We start from the raw sequence: 16,150 nt of genomic DNA, 5'->3' as shown, positions 1-16,150 counted from the left end.
ATCTGCCAGCAATGCCCCTCTGCCATGTACATTGGCCAAACTGGACAGTCTCTATGCAAAAGAATAAATGGACACAAATCTGATATCAGGAATCATAACATTCAAAAACCAGCAGGAGAACACTTCAGCCTCTCTGGATACTCAATAACAAACCTAAAAGTGGCAATTCTTCAACAAAACAGACTCCAACGTGAAATTGCAGAACTGGAATTAATTTGCGAACTGGACACCATCAGATTAGGCCTGAATAAAGACTGGGAGTGTAACTCTGCTCAACTGTTCTCATGTCACCGCCTGCTGGGTGTTGGTTCTAACCCATGCCTCTGCCATGTGCACTGAGCACAATCCTCCCCAGGCCATTCTCTGTGCAGCACCTCTGATGTTAGGGAGCACCAATCAATAGCTAACATCCAGAGTGCCAGCTTCTAGCTCATTTTCTGCTTTGGCTGCATCCTGCATGGGGGACTTTCCAGAAGGAGAAAATTCCTCTTTGCCATTAAAAAAATTGTGACCACCTAACTACTCCTCCCCTCCGCTGGTCTCAGCGTATGGATGCACTGGCACCAGGCCAAGCAGACTGCCCAGCAGCTCATGGTATCAGTGCTGGCCAAACACACTCCTCCCTCAGGAGCTAAGGAAGAGGGAGCAGCATGGTGGTACTACCAGCTCATGATGAATGGCTACTGTAAATATTGGTAGTGCAGAGTTTGAGCCACACACCTTCCTGTGCAGAGATCAGGCTCTGGCGCTGCTGCTAACCCATCAGAGGCGGCTGCAGTGAGGACAGAGCAGTCTTTACGTGCTATAGTAACAAAGCACTTTGTCCAGAATGCATGATGTAGGTCTGGCTGGGCCTATGTTTGTTTCAATAGAGAGATGAGCAGAAAAGACTAGGCAAAGGGGAGTCTTTGGCCAGGAGCCGGCACTCTCCCAGGATGAGAACCCACCCAGGGCCGGTGCAAGGATGTTTCGCGCCCTAGGTGAAACTTCCACCTTACGCCCCCTCCTGTCCCCGAGCCCCCCCCCGAACTCCCCGTGATGGCAGCTCCCCCCTCCGCCCTGAGGCACCCCCCCTGCAGCAGTGCCTCACCCCCCACCCTCTGCCCTGAGGCACCCCCCTACCCCAGCTCACCTCTGTCCTGCCTCCACCCCGAGCACGCCGTGGCTGCTTCACTTCTCCCACCTCCCAGGCTTGCCGCACCAATCAGCTTAGGCGCCGTAAGCCTGGGAGGCAGGAGAAGTGAAGCAGCCACGGCGTGCTCGGGGAGGAGGCGGGGCAGGGGTGAGCTGGGGCGGGGAGTTCCCCTGCATGCCGCCCCCCCCTTACTTGCTGCAGGCGGCCCTCCCCGCGCTCCCCTGCCCCAGCTCCCTCCGCCTAAATGCCGGCAGTGACCGGGGCGGCTGAAGATCTGGCCGCCACAGTCGCTGCCGAAGAAAATGCCACCCCCCAAATCCTAACGCCTTAGGTGACCGCCGAGGTTGCCTAAATGGTTGCACTGGCCCTGAACCCACCAGTGCAGGCAGGGATTCCCAAGGAGCTGAAACACCAAAGATTTGCATGTGTCTCCTTTTCACGGGGAAAAATGCCCAAAGGAGCCAGCATCCACTTTGCACGCCCTGTACTACAAGCGTAGCTGTACCCGAGCTTGCTTTGCTCTAGCTAGCCCTGCTCCCTGGAGCGTGGGGCAGTTCGTGTGTTCCCCCTTTGCAGAGATGACTGCACAGGGCAAGTTGTGGGAAGGTCCCTGCAGGCCTGGCTTACACTGCACAACTGGACCCTTGCCAGACCATCTGTATGAGTAGCCCAGCTGTTACCTGCCTGTGCCAGCAAGGCCAGGCTACAGCATGGGCTATGGAGAGGTGAAGGAGCCATTTCACCAACCTCAAATGGCATAGGGCTAACTCTGGCGCAGAGTCCGTCAGTCTGTCTGTCTATGGCCTCCATCCCCACAGAATCCGCGCCCACCATAAACCCACCATGCTAGCCAGGGCAGTCACTGGCACAGCTCTTCTGGGGGAGAAATCTCTTTCTGAGGGGTGTGTGGTTGGTTTGTTACAGGTTTGGGGGGCCTGGAGGCTGGAGGACAGGGGAGCAGTGTGTGAGTGACATTCCTGCTACAGGGGGAGGAGCAGTGTGGCCCCAAACCTGGAAACACAGAACTTGGAGAGGGCAACGTTTGGATGAGTCATTTCAAACCCTAGATGGTTCTTCTCCAGGTCCCTGAGATGTGTTGGCCTCCCTGAGAAACTAGGGTCTTGCTGGGTGCATAGGATTGTGTACAGAGAGCAGGGCAGCATCCAACTCAGCAGGTGAGGATGCTGCACCCTTCTGCACACGGGCACCAGGGGCTCTGCAGCCGAGCTCACAAAGTCCAGAGGAGGAGTTACTCACTTCCCCAGATCTGCCAAGATCTGAACCTAGCCAGCTGGAGTCTCTGAGCCGCTGGGCTTGCAGTAAACCCCATGCAGCCCAGCACAGGGCGCGTAGGCCTCGGACATCTCACTGGAACCTTTGTGCCCTGAGCTGTCCCTCTGCACAGGGTGAATTTCACCCTGGCCTGCAAATTGTCCCCCCCCCCCCCCCCCGGTTAGCCAAACCATGGCTGGCAGGGCGGGTGGTGGCAGGGGCTGCTTTCCCCAAACCTTAGAACCAGCCCAGGGGACATGTTCAGATCTGCAAGAAAATGTAACTCAAGGAGACCTACTGTGTGACAGACAGCGTGAGCAGGGGAGGAGCATGGCCAGGTGCCCCAGCGAGAACCATCACAGGGGATGTGGGAAAAGCATCACCATGAACATGTGTCATCAAGCAAACATCACCGTGTCAGGCAGGGAGGACATGTCACAGCAGGAACACAGCTATGCAGGAGTGTGTTACTATGTTAGCACGTCACTGTGTCAAGCAGGGGGGAGTACTGCATGAAGTGGGGAGACCTTCACCATGGGAATGTGTCACTGTGCAAGGCAGGGAGAGTGCATCACCATGCGAGTGCGTCACTGTGCGAGGGGAGGAGATGGTGTCACTGTGCCAGATGGGGAGCGTGCGCCATCGTGCAAGTATGCCAGGGTGTAAGGTGAGGCAACTATGTCACCATGTGAGTGCGTCACCATGTGAGGCAGGTAAAGGGTGGCACCGTGCGAGGTGGAGAGGATGCACCATTGTGCTAGTGCATTACTGTGTGAGGCAGGTAAATGGTATCACTGTACGAGATGAGGAGGGTGCACCATCGTGCGAGCATGCCATGGGGTTAGGTTGGGTGAGTGTGCCACCATGCATGTGTGTCACTGTGCGAGGCAGGTAAAGGGTGGCACCAAGCGAGGTGAGGAGGATGCACCATTGTGCTAGTGCATTATTGTGTAAGGCAGGTAAAGGTGGCACCGTGCGAGATGAGGAGGGTGTGCCATCGTGTGAGCATGCCATGGGGTTAGGTTGGGTGAGTGTGCCATCATGCACGTGTGTCACCGTGTGAGGCAGGTAAAGGTGGCACCATGCGAGATGAGGAGGGTGTGCCATCGTGCGAGCATGCCATGGGGTTAGGTTGGGTGAGTGTGCCACCATGCACGTGTGTCACCGTGTGAGGCAGGTAAAGGGTGGCACCATGCGAGATGAGGAGGGTGTGCCATCGTGCGAGCATGCCATGGGGTTAGGTTGGGTGAGTGTGCCACCATGCATGTGTGTCACCATGCGAGGCAGGTAAAGGGTGACACTGAGCGAGGTGAGGAGGATGCACCATGGTGCTAGTGCATTACTGTGCGAGGCAGGTAAAGGTGGCACCGTGCGAGATGAGGAGGGTGTGCCATCGTGCGAGCATGCCATGGGGTTAGGTTGGGTGTGTGCCCATGCACGTGTGTCACCGAGCGAGGCGCAGCGAGTGCACCAGCATGTCATTACAGGAGGGTACTGGGGATGGAGAGCTGCCCAGAAGTGGAGGACACTGGAGGGAGGAGCCGCCCGTCGCTGGGAGGACACTCGGGGGGAGCCGCTCGGCGCTGGGGGGGCGCTGGAGGGAGGAGCCGCCCGGCGCCGGGGGGCAGGGAGGGGCCTGGGCGGAGCTGTCCGCGGTGCTGGCCCCGCAGGTCCCGCCTGTCTCCAGCCTGCGCCAGCCGCGTCCTGCCCGTACGCTCCGCGCCGCCCGCCCGCCCGGCTCCCCTGGGCGCGGCATTGATGGAGGAGAGCGCGGCTGTGCCCCGGCTCGCTGCCATCGCTGCGCCGGGCTCCCGTGCGGGGCGCCGGCGGGGAGCCCCGCGCCCCTCTCCCGGCGGGGCCGCCCCCCTGTGAGGCTGATGCCCCGGCCGCGCCCCCGTCTCTGCGCACCGGGGCAGGGGGCCGAACCCGCCGCGCCGGACACGGAGCCCGGGGTTCCTGCGGCCCCAGCAGGCTGCCCCTCCGCGGGGCCATGGCCCCCTTCCCCGCCTGCCTCAACTCGGCCGTGCTGGTGCTGTTCAGCTGCGACCTCTGCCTGGTGCGAGCAAGTGAGTGCGGGCCGGGCCGGCCGGGGGAGGGCGCGGACCGGGCAGGGGCCGTGGCCAGGGTCAGGGGAGGGCGCCGGGCAGGGGCCGTGGGAGAACGCAGGGCCGGGGGAGGGCGCGGACCGGGCAGGGGCCGTGGCCGGGGTCAGGGGAGGGCGCGGACTGGGCAGGGGCCGTGGCCGGGTTCAGGGGAAGGCGCCGGGCAGGGGCCGTGGGAGAACGCAGGGCCGGGGCTTCTGTCCAGCTTTGCACTGGGCTGATCGCAGCCCGGCGCGTGGCAGCCGCAGGAGGGGACCCGGCCGCGGCTGCGGTTGTAACCCAGTGGCAAAGCCCTGCAATGCAAAGGGGCTCCGGGGCCGCAGACTGCAGCAAGCGCCGGGCTGCGGGAGCACCGGGCTGCAGCGCCCGGCGACCAGGGACTCCAGCAGCGCTCGGGTTTTTAAGCCGAGAGGAAGGAGGTTCCGCAGTGATCCGAGCCCTCCAGCTCTGGTAGGGTCCCGGGGCTCGCCCCGTGCTGCTTTCTCCGCAGCCCCTTTGCCCCCCGCCCCCGGGAGGGCGCTCGGAAGTCGGTTCTGCTTTCCTACGTGAAGGCAGAAGAACCCACCGAGACGGGCTAAATAGATCAGTCCCTGCCCGCTCTCCGCAGGCCCAGGGGAGGCCCCTCTGCCGAACCAAGCACAGGAGAACGGAGAGCCCGGACTTAGCTGCCATGTAAACAGCAAAGTTCCCCTTCCTCGCTTAAGAACAAATCTTGTTTACCCTGTTCACACGAGCAGCGCCATTGGCCCAAATTCATCCCTGGTGTAACGTCATTGCCCCGCTTGCTTGTGTGTGTGGGGGGGTGGGGATTGACTCTGTTTTACCAAAACATAATTGATTAATCAGTAGAGTTCCAAGCTCCTGCCTCCTTGGTCTGGGTGCACTCAGCAAAGCTGGGCCACTGCAGCTGGGTGTCGCTGGTTAGCTCTGGGGGCAAGTCCTGGCCTCCTCGGAACATCACACCAGTCTGACCACCAGGGGAAGGTTGCATTGCCTTTTCCTTTTCTACTGGAGATCACAATTTAATCTGTAGGGTGAAATACACCACATGCAGATGGCCTGCACCAGGTCCCTGCATCACTGAAGTCCCAGCGAGCCCCCACTGTAAGTACAAGAAAGTTACTAACATTCCCGTTAGAGTCGTTGTCTGCTTTGCTTACTTATAAAGCAGAAATTAAGAGCTTCGGGTCAGCTCTACTTGCTGGAGTGTGGGCCAATTTTTAGGAGCAGGGATGCCAGACACGAGGCCCACCTAGCACAATATGCTGCGGCTGGTACCAGTGCTGCAGAGGAAGGTCAGAGAACACCACAGCCGCAGTTATGGGATAATCTGCCCCACACTTTAGTCCTCATCCTGGTCTCTAATAATTACAGCTCATCTTAAAACCTGAAGCAGGAGATTTACGCTTCCTGACAGAACTTTTGTTATCATAAGAACATAAGAATGGCCGTACTAGGTCAGACCAAAGGTCCATCCAGCCCAGTATCCTGTCTACCGACAGTGGCCAATGCCAGGTGCCCCAGAGGGACTGAACCTAACAGGTAATGATCAAGTGATCTCTCTCCTGCCATCCATCTCCATCCTCTGAGAAACAGAAGCTAGGGACACCATTCTTTACCCATCCTGGCTAATAGCCATTAATGGACTTAACCACCATGAATTTATCCAGTTCTCTTTTAAACACTGTTATAGTCCCAGCCTTCACAACCTCCTCAGGCAAGGAGTTCCACAAGTTGACTGTGCACTGCGTGAAGAAGAACTTCCTTTTATTTGTTTTAAACCTGCTGCCTATTAATTTCATTTGGTGACTCCTAGTTCTTGTATTATAGGAATAAGTAAATAACTTTTCCATATCCACTTTCTCCACACCACTCATGATTTTATAGACCTCTATCATATGCCTGCTTAGTCTCCTCTTTTCCAAGCTGAAGAGACCTAGCCTCTTTAATCTTTCCTCATATGGGACCCTCTCCAAAACCCCTAATCATTTTAGTTGCCCTTTTCTGAACCTTTTCTAGTGTTAGAATATCTTTTTCGAGATGAGGAGACCACATCTGTATACAGAATTCGAGATGTGGGCGTACCATGGATTTATATAAGGGCAATAATATATTCTCAGTCTTATTCTCTATCCCCTTTTTAATGATTCCTAACATCCTGTTCTTTTTGACCGCCTCTGCGCACTGCGTGGACATCTTCAGAGAACTGTCCACGATGACTCCAAGATCTTTTTCCTGACTCGTTGTAGCTAAATTAGCCCCCATCGTATTGTATGTATAGTTGGGGTTATTTTTTCCAATGTGCATTACTTTACATTTATCCACATTAAATTTCATTTGCCATTTGGTTGCCCAATCACTTAGTTTTGTGAGATCTTTTTGAAGTTCTTCACAGTCTGCTTTGGTCTTAACTATCTTGAGCAGTTTAGTATCATCTGCAAACTTTGTCACCTCACTGTTTACCCCTTTCTCCAGATCATTTATGATTAAATTGAATAGGATTGGTCCTAGGACTTACCCTTGGGGAACACCACTAGTTACCCCTCTCCATTCTGAGAATTTACCATTAATTCCTACCCTTTGTTCCTGTCTTTTAACCAGTTCTCAATCCATGAAAGGACCTTCCCTTTTATCCCATGACAGCTTAATTTACGTAAGAGCCTTTGGTGAGGGACCTTGTCAAAGGCTTTCTGGAAATCTAAGTACACTATGTCCATTGGGTCCCCGTTGTCCACATGTTTGTTGACCCCTTGAAAGAACTCTAATAGATTAGTAAGACACGATTTCCATTTACAGAAACCATGTTGACTATTGCTCAACAGTTTTATGTTTTTCTATGTGTTTGACAATGTTATTCTTTACCATTGTTTCGATTAATTTGCCCGGTACCGACGTTAGACTTACTGGTCTGTAATTGCCGGGATCACCTCTAGAGCCCTTTTTAAATATTGGTATTACATAAGCTAACTTCCAGTCATTGGGTACTGAAGCCGATTTAAAGGATAGGTTACAAACCTTAGTTAATAGTTCTGCAACTTCACATTTGAGTTCTTTCAGAACTCTTGGGTGAATGCCATCTGGTCCCGCTGACTTGTTAATCTTGAGTTTATCAATTAATTCCAAAACCTCCTCTAGTGACACTTCAATCTGTGACAGTTCCTCAGATTTTTCACCTACAAAAGCTGGCTCAGGTTTGGGAATCTCTCTAACATCCTCAGCCGTGAAGACTGAAGCAAAGAATCCATTTAGTTTCTCCGCAATGACTATATCATCTTTAAGCGCTCCTTTTGTATCTCGATCATCAAGGGGCCCCACTGGTTGCTTAGCAGGCTTCCTGTTTCTGATGTACTTAAAAAACATTTTGTTATTGCCTTTGGAATTTTTGGCTCATTATCATTAACTATGATAACTCTGGATATTCTTGTTATCCATATAGCTCCAGTCCCTTTCTGAATGCTAACCCTTGGCCTCCATGACTTCCTATGGCAGTGAATTCCATGGGCTGATTATACCTTGTGTGAAAACATTTTCTCTTTTATCAGCTTTGAATTTCCCACTTTCAGTTTCTCTTACTGTCCCTTTGGCCTGGTCTACACTGGGAGAGGGGAGTCATTGTAAGATACGCAACTTCAGCTACAGGAATAGTGTAGCTGAAGTCGACATATCTTATTTCAACTTACCTCCCGCCCTCACAGCGTGGGATCGATGGCCGCGGCTCCCCCCATTGACTCCGCTATCACCGCTCACCCTGGTGGAGTTCTGGAGTCAACGGGAGCGCGTTTGGGGATCGATATATCGCGTCTAGATGAGACGCGATATATCGATCCCCAATAAATTGATCACTACCCGCCGATCCGGCGGGCAGTCTGGACGTACCCTTCTTTCTTAGGTTATGAGACATGGAGAACACGAGCTCTCAATCTACCTGCTCTAGACCAGTCTTTATGGAAGGTACTTCCCTCATCGCTCCTCTTAGTCCTCTCCTGAGGTAACAATCCCAGTCGTTTTGATCTCTCTTTTTCATGGCCTTGATCACTCTCCTTGCTCTTCTCTGGGCCCCTCAGGCTTTGCAGTACCCTGCAGATTTCTGTTTGAACTAGAGCAGATCTTTTAGAGAAACATCATATTTTTATTTAAGAAACTGCCAGTGGAGGAGAAGCCACCAGAGCTCAAATGACACCTCCATGCCCTCTCGCTTGGGCCAAAACTTTGAAAGGTCTCAATTCTGCCTTCTTCCTGTTCTGCTCCTCTCATGGTGCTGCTCTGCTACCTACCCGGTAACGAGAACTAACAACTTAAAATGCCTTGTTCAAAAATGTTAAGTAACACTTAACTTTCAAATGCTGTGGACCTCCGAGCACTGCAAGCTAATCCCCACGGGGAGGTGGAGTACCTGCAGCACTGGGAGAGCTCTCTGCCAGCGTTGGGAGCTAATCCCCACGGGCAGGTGGAGTACCTGCAGCGCTGGGAGAGCTCTCTGCCAGCGCTGGGAGCTAATCCCCACGGGGAGGTGGAGTACCTGCAGCGCTGGGAGAGCTCTCTGCTAGCGTTGGGAGCTAATCCCCACGGGGAGGTGGAGTACCTGCAGCGCTGGGAGAGCTCTCTGCCGGCGCTGGGAGCTAATCCCCACGGGCAGGTGGAGTACCTGCAGCGCTGGGAGAGCTCTCTGCCAGCGCTGGGAGCTAATCCCCACGGGGAGGTGGAATACCTGCAGCGCTGGCAGAGCTCTCTGCCAGCGTTGGGAGCTAATCCCCACGGGCAGGTGGAGTAGCTGCAGCGCTGGGAGAGCTCTCTGCCGGCGCTGGGAGCTAATCCCCACGGGCAGGTGGAGTACCTGCAGCGCTGGGAGAGCTCTCTGCCGGCGCTGGGAGCTAATCCCCACGGGGAGGTGGAGTACCTGCAGCACTGGGAGAGCTCTCTGCCGGCGCTGGGAGCTAATCCCCACGGGGAGGTGGAGTACCTGCAGCGCTGGGAGAGCTCTCTGCCAGCACTGGGAGCTAATCCCCACGGGCAGGTGGAGTACCTGCAGCGCTGGGAGAGCTCTCTGCCGGCGCTGGGAGCTAATCCCCACGGGGAGGTGGAGTACCTGCAGCGCTCGGCGAGCTCTCTGCCAGCGCTGGGAGCTAATCCCCACGGGCAGGTGGAGTACCTGCAGCGCTGGGAGAGCTCTCTGCCGGCGCTGGGAGCTAATCCCCACGGGGAGGTGGAGTACCTGCAGCGCTGGGAGAGCTCTCTGCCAGCGTTGGGAGCTGATCCCCACGGGGAGGTGGAGTACCTGCAGTGCTGGGAGAGCTCTCTGCCGGCGCTGGGAGCTAATCCCCACGGGCAGGTGGAGTACCTGCAGCGCTGGGAGAGCTCTCTGCCAGCGCTGGGAGCTAATCCCCACGGGGAGGTGGAGTACCTGCAGCGCTAGGAGAGCTCTCTGCCAGCGCTGGGAGCTAATCCCCACGGGCAGGTGGAGTACCTGCAGCGCTGGGAGAGCTCTCTGCCAGCGCTGGGAGCTAATCCCCACGGGCAGGTGGAGTACCTGCAGCGCTGGGAGCTAATCCCCACGGGGAGGTGGAGTACCTGCAGCGCTGGGAGAGCTCTCTGCCGGCGCTGGGAGCTAATCCCCACGGGGAGGTGGAGTACCTGCAGCGCTGGGAGAGCTCTCTGCCGGCGCTGGGAGCTAATCCCCACGGGCAGGTGGAGTACCTGCAGCGCTGGGAGAGCTCTCTGCCAGTGCTGGGAGCTAATCCCCACAGGGAGGTGGAGTACCTGCAGCACTGGGAGAGCTCTCTGCCAGCGTTGGGAGCTAATCCCCACGGGCAGGTGGAGTACCTGCAGCGCTGGGAGAGCTCTCTGCCAGCGCTGGGAGCTAATCCCCACGGGGAGGTGGAGTACCTGCAGCGCTGGGAGAGCTCTCTGCCAGCGTTGGGAGCTGATCCCCACGGGGAGGTGGAGTACCTGCAGTGCTGGGAGAGCTCTCTGCCGGCGCTGGGAGCTAATCCCCACGGGGAGGTGGAGTACCTGCAGCGCTGGGAGAGCTCTCTGCCGGCGTTGGGAGCTAATCCCCACGGGGAGGTGGAGTACCTGCAGCGCTGGGAGAGCTCTCTGCCAGCGCTGGGAGCTAATCCCCACGGGCAGGTGGAGTACCTGCAGCGCGGGAGAGCTCTCTGCCAGCGTTGGGAGCTAATCCCCACGGGCAGGTGGAGTACCTGCAGCGCTGGGAGAGCTCTCTGCCGGCGCTGGGAGCTAATCCCCACGGGGAGGTGGAGTACCTGCAGCGCTGGGCGAGCTCTCTGCCGGCGCTGGGAGCTAATCCCCACGGGCAGGTGGAGTACCTGCAGCGCTGGGAGAGCTCTCTGCCGGCGCTGGGAGCTAATCCCCACGGGGAGGTGGAGTACCTGCAGCGCTGGGAGAGCTCTCTGCCAGCGTTGGGAGCTGATCCCCACGGGGAGGTGGAGTACCTGCAGCGCTGGGAGAGCTCTCTGCCGGCGCTGGGAGCTAATCCCCACGGGCAGGTGGAGTACCTGCAGCGCTGGGAGAGCTCTCTGCCAGCGCTGGGAGCTAATCCCCACGGGGAGGTGGAGTACCTGCAGCGCTAGGAGAGCTCTCTGCCAGCGCTGGGAGCTAATCCCCACGGGCAGGTGGAGTACCTGCAGCGCTGGGAGAGCTCTCTGCCAGCGCTGGGAGCTAATCCCCACGGGCAGGTGGAGTACCTGCAGCGCTGGGAGAGCTCTCTGCCAGCGCTGGGAGCTAATCCCCACGGGGAGGTGGAGTACCTGCAGCGCTGGGAGAGCTCTCTGCCGGCGCTGGGAGCTAATCCCCACGGGGAGGTGGAGTACCTGCAGCGCTGGGAGAGCTCTCTGCCGGCGCTGGGAGCTAATCCCCACAGGGAGGTGGAGTACCTGCAGCGCTGGGAGAGCTCTCTGCCAGTGCTGGGAGCTAATCCCCACGGGCAGGTGGAGTACCTGCAGCGCTGGGAGAGCTCTCTGCCAGCGCTGGGAGCTAATCCCCACGGGCAGGTGGAGTACCTGCAGCGCTGGGAGAGCTCTCTGCCAGTGCTGGGAGCTAATCCCCACGGGGAGGTGGAGTACCTGCAGCGCTGGGAGAGCTCTCTGCCAGCGCTGGGAGCTAATCCCCACGGGGAGGTGGAGTACCTGCAGCGCTGGGAGAGCTCTCTGCCAGCGCTGGGAGCTAATCCCCACGGGCAGGTGGAGTACCTGCAGCGCTGGGAGAGCTCTCTGCCGGCGCTGGGAGCTAATCCCCACGGGGAGGTGGAGTACCTGCAGCACTGGGAGAGCTCTCTGCCGGCGCTGGGAGCTAATCCCCACGGGCAGGTGGAGTACCTGCAGCGCTGGGAGAGCTCTCTGCCAGCGCTGGGAGCTAATCCCCACGGGCAGGTGGAGTACCTGCAGCGCTGGGAGAGCTCTCTGCCGGCGCTGGGAGCTAATCCCCACGGGGAGGTGGAGTACCTGCAGCACTGGGAGAGCTCTCTGCCGGCGCTGGGAGCTAATCCCCACGGGCAGGTGGAGTACCTGCAGCGCTGGGAGAGCTCTCTGCCAGCGCTGGGAGCTAATCCCCACGGGGAGGTGGAGTACCTGCAGCGCTGGGAGAGCTCTCTGCCAGTGCTGGGAGCTAATCCCCACGGGGAGGTGGAATACCTGCAGCGCTGGGAGAGCTCTCTGCCAGCGCTGGGAGATAATCCCCACGGGCAGGTGGAGTACCTGCAGCGCTGGGAGAGCTCTCTGCCGGCGCTGGGAGCTAATCCCCACGGGGAGGTGGAGTACCTGCAGCGCTGGGAGAGCTCTCTGCCAGCGCTGGGAGCTAATCCCCACAGGGAGGTGGAGTACCTGCAGCGCTGGGAGAGCTCTCTGCCAGCGCTGGGAGCTAATCCCCACGGGCAGGTGGAGCACCTGCAGCGCTGGGAGAGCTCTCTGCCGGCGCTGGGAGCTAATCCCCACGGGGAGGTGGAGTACCTGCAGCGCTGGGAGAGCTCTCTGCCAGCGCTGGGAGCTAATCCCCACAGGGAGGTGGAGTACCTGCAGCGCTGGGAGAGCTCTCTGCCAGCGCTGGGAGCTAATCCCCACGGGCAGGTGGAGCACCTGCAGCGCTGGGAGAGCTCTCTCCCAGCGCTGGCGCCGTGACCACACTTGCTCTTCAAAGCACTGCCGCGGGAGCACTCCCGCAGCAGCACTTTGGAGTTTCGAGTGTAACCAAGCCCTTAGGCAGCCAGACGCCATCTTCCCCCAGCCTGGGACTCGCTCTGGCGCTTAGGTGGGAGATAGGTATGCAGCTGCCTAGAGGGAGGCAGCAGTGCACCTGCTCTGAGATGGAAACATAGGTGCCAAGGGAATTTTACTGCAGACACACAGGTGCTGGCTTCCTCCGGACCCCGGGGGTGCTCAACCCCCGACTCTGCTCCAAGCCCTTCCCTCACCTGACCCCTGCTCCCAAGCACCCACCTCCACCCCGCCTCTTCCCACCCCTGCTCCACCCTTGGCCCTACCCCCACCATTCCCCCAAGCTCCCATCCCTGCTCTGCCTGTTCTCACCCAGTTCCACTGCCTCCCCTGAGCACGCCCCATCCCCACTCCTCCCCACACCTCCTATATGCCGTAAAACAGCAGGAGGTGCTGGGAGGGAGGGGGAAGAGTTGATTGGGGGAGCTGGCTGCTGATGGGTGCTAAGCACCCACTAATTTTTTCCTGTGGGTGCTCCAGCCCAGGAGCACTCATGGAGTCGGCGCCTATGTGAGTTTAGGCACCTACAAGGTTCAGTGGGAGTTTTGTGTAAAACTGTGACTGAGGGGCCTAACTCCTTTTGTCCATCCAGTCCCAGGTTCCTGATCCAGTGAGGTGCTGGTCCACTCCTGGCTTCCCCTGGAGCTGAGGGCACCCAGCATCTCTGAAGATCAGACCCCAGAGGTTTCGGCTTAAGCACCAAAACTCAGTGAGCACCTTTGGAAATGCTCCCCTCAATGAACAGGGGTTAGTCCAGGGGTTAGTCCAAAGGCGGCACGTGAGCGATTTTCAGTGGCACACTGCCCGGATCCTGGCCACCCGTCTGAGGGGCTCTGCATTTTAATTTAATTTTAAATGAAGCTTCTTAAACATTTAAGAAACCTTATTTACTTTACATACAATAGTTTAGTTATATGTTATAGACTTATAGAAAGAGACCTTCTAAAAATGTTAAAATGTATTACTGGCATGCGAAACCTTAAATCTGAGTGAATAAATGAAGACTCAGCGCAGCACTTCTGAAAGGTTGCTGACCCCTGGGTTAGACAATAAGCCAGAACCACTGGGGCAGATGTTCAGCAGAATGGGACCAGGGTGAGGCTGGGCTCTGTGGTTGATGGCATACTGAAGGAGGGATCTTGGGTCTGTCAGGGTCCAGTTAGCTGTTATTTCAGCTTGCCCCCCTGCCCCATACAGTGTTTCCTCTCCGTGTTCCAACATTTCTAAAAGGCCTGGCCCATACATATCCACCTGTACAGGTGCTCCCACCCACCCTTCAGTGCAGTTCTGATGGGCTTTATAGGTGGCCCCTTCGACACCTCACACTCAGAACTGCCCTCCTGTAGCGATCACCTCTGCTAGAATGGCTGGTGAGCTCCCAGCTCTGATGGCAGATCCTCCTTACACAGTGCTGCATAGGGAGAAGTGGTGCTGGGGCCCCACCCTACATTCCTGACCAAGGTGGTGTCCGGTTTTCATTTAAACCAAATTAAACCCCACTCTCCTGTTTTTCTCCCAATCCAGGGGAAGCCAAGCTGCACACCTTGGATGTTCTCACAGCGCTTCTGCATGACTGACAAAGTCATTCAGAAAACTGTCCTGTTTATTTGGGTCACTGGGAAAACAGTTCAGGGTCAACTCATCTCATCTTGGAAACGTTATCCTGGATAACCCAGCCCATTACACCCATCTACCAGTTAGGAAGTTTACCTTCTTCCCAAAAGAATTGGGGCCCACTCAGCTACTGCTCAGCCAACCTCTGTGGCTTGCCCAAGGCCCATTCGCATACCAGCAACCTGGAGAACAGCCCCTTGGAGTCAGCCCAGACTTTCACACACCATTATGGATCTAGCCTCTAGATCAGAGCCAAATTGGAGAGAGCAGTTCTGAAATCCTTATTTTGTGAGGTATGACTAGGACTCCTCCACCCACCTCCTGTTAATCTGGGACCTGCTAGCAAGGCACACGTCAGAGCCACGTGGACTTTGATGCAGAATGAACAGTTACTTCCCTGGCAGGAACTGTGGTTCTTTGAGATGCGATGTCTGTGTGGAGCCCATGACTCGCTCGCCTTTGGAGTTAATCTCTCCTGGTTCTCTGCATTGGTGAGAGAGCTGAGAGGCTGTAGCAACAATTCTGCTTTTTATGCCCTTGGCCAGTGGGGCTAGAAGGACATGCAGGGCTCAGGAGTGGCCTCAGAAGATACTGCTAGTCCCAGATTCTGGTCTCACGTGCATGAGGTGACTGGGATCCACATGGACAACACATCTCAAAGAACCAGTCACAGCAAGGTAAACAACAAATCTTTTTCTAGACGATACATTATTTTAGTAACTCTTTTCTGAACCCTTGCCAGTTTGTTATAATCCTTTCTGAAGTGCGGACAGCAGAACTGACATAGTATCCAGTAACGGGAGTTACTGCCATTGTATACAACCTACTTCTGCTCTGTATTCCCCCACTTATGTATCCAAGGATCACATTTGTTGTTTTTGTCACAACATCCCACTGGGAACTCATGTTCATTGGTTTCTGCTGTGACCCCTAAGTCCTTTATAGAGTTGATGCTTTGCAAACTACTGTCCCCCATCAGCTAAGTGTGGCCTGCATTCGTTATTCAATTTATGACTTTGGATCTGGCTGTATTAACACTCATGTTCGAGTAAGCCGACCTCCCCCGGAGATCCAGCTGGCTCTGTATAACTGACCTGTCCCAATCGTTAGTCACCACCCCACCAGTTACTGTGGCATTGGCAAGCTTTAGCAGCAATGATTTTATGTTTTTTTCAGCTCCTGGATAAAGTTGTGTCAATGATAGTAGCCTGTGTAACCACACTGTTATATCTGCTCCAATACCCTACATCCCCTAGAAGCCCTGTGGTTTCTTGCCCTCACATGGTGCCTCTTGTCTTGGAAAGCTCTTTGGGACAGGGAGCTGTGTCTGCTTTAGGGGCCACTTGATCACACAGACCTCAGGAAATGCAGGGAGAAGGTGCCCACAGCAAGTTGAGCTCTGCCCCTAGGGATGTGCATTGCAATAAACTCTTGCAGCCCAGGACCTTGCGGCACTGGGAACATAACATCTGGCAGGGAAACAGAAAAGCCTGTCCCTTTCACCTTCTGCATAGGCTCCAGTGTAGAGTTTAATGCTATTGCTCCAGTGAGGCTGTGCAAGCAGACAACTGTGTCGTGTTTACCCTCGTGATATGAAATGTTGCACCGGTGCTACTGCGTAAGTGGCCTCACATGGTGTGTCAGGCTAGGACCAGAGATTGAAGAGTTCTGGAAACGAGGAACAGGTTTTGTCCCTGCCTGTGCTGAGCATAAAGAGGTCGTATCAGGCAGCTCCTGGCAGATTAATACCTCAGCAGGCGTGTCCTCAGGGCTGCAGGGACATGGGCATCGATTCTAGTGCT

At 56.4% G+C, this 16,150-nt stretch overlaps 1 protein-coding gene and 1 long non-coding RNA gene across 3 annotated transcripts in view; one reads left to right on the top strand and one right to left on the bottom strand.

Annotated features, from left to right (window-relative positions):
• Positions 1-4,287: 4,287 nt before the first annotated feature.
• The window catches only part of FNDC4 (fibronectin type III domain containing 4), a 49,028-nt gene continuing 37,165 nt past the window's right edge, over positions 4,288-16,150 (top strand). The window contains exon 1 of the mRNA XM_050951142.1: positions 4,288-4,473. Within this exon, the coding sequence (XP_050807099.1) occupies positions 4,398-4,473 (76 nt within the window). The 5' untranslated portion in view covers positions 4,288-4,397. The remainder of the gene's footprint in view (positions 4,474-16,150) is intronic.
• On the bottom strand, positions 10,346-11,719 carry LOC127049851 (uncharacterized). Of its 2 annotated transcripts, XR_007774086.1 has the most exons (4): positions 11,526-11,719; positions 11,211-11,273; positions 11,022-11,084; positions 10,346-10,392 (listed from the first exon to the last, which is right to left on the bottom strand). It is a non-coding gene; the product is annotated as an uncharacterized LOC127049851 (long non-coding RNA). The 2 variants fall into 2 exon arrangements; XR_007774087.1 differs by lacking the exon at positions 11,022-11,084.

Source organism: Gopherus flavomarginatus, chromosome 4 (assembly GCF_025201925.1).
Source record: "Gopherus flavomarginatus isolate rGopFla2 chromosome 4, rGopFla2.mat.asm, whole genome shotgun sequence".
Classification (NCBI taxonomy): Eukaryota; Metazoa; Chordata; order Testudines; family Testudinidae; genus Gopherus; species Gopherus flavomarginatus.
The sequence above is the reverse complement of the archived record's forward strand: the minus strand, read 5'-3'. Positions and strand labels throughout refer to the sequence as shown.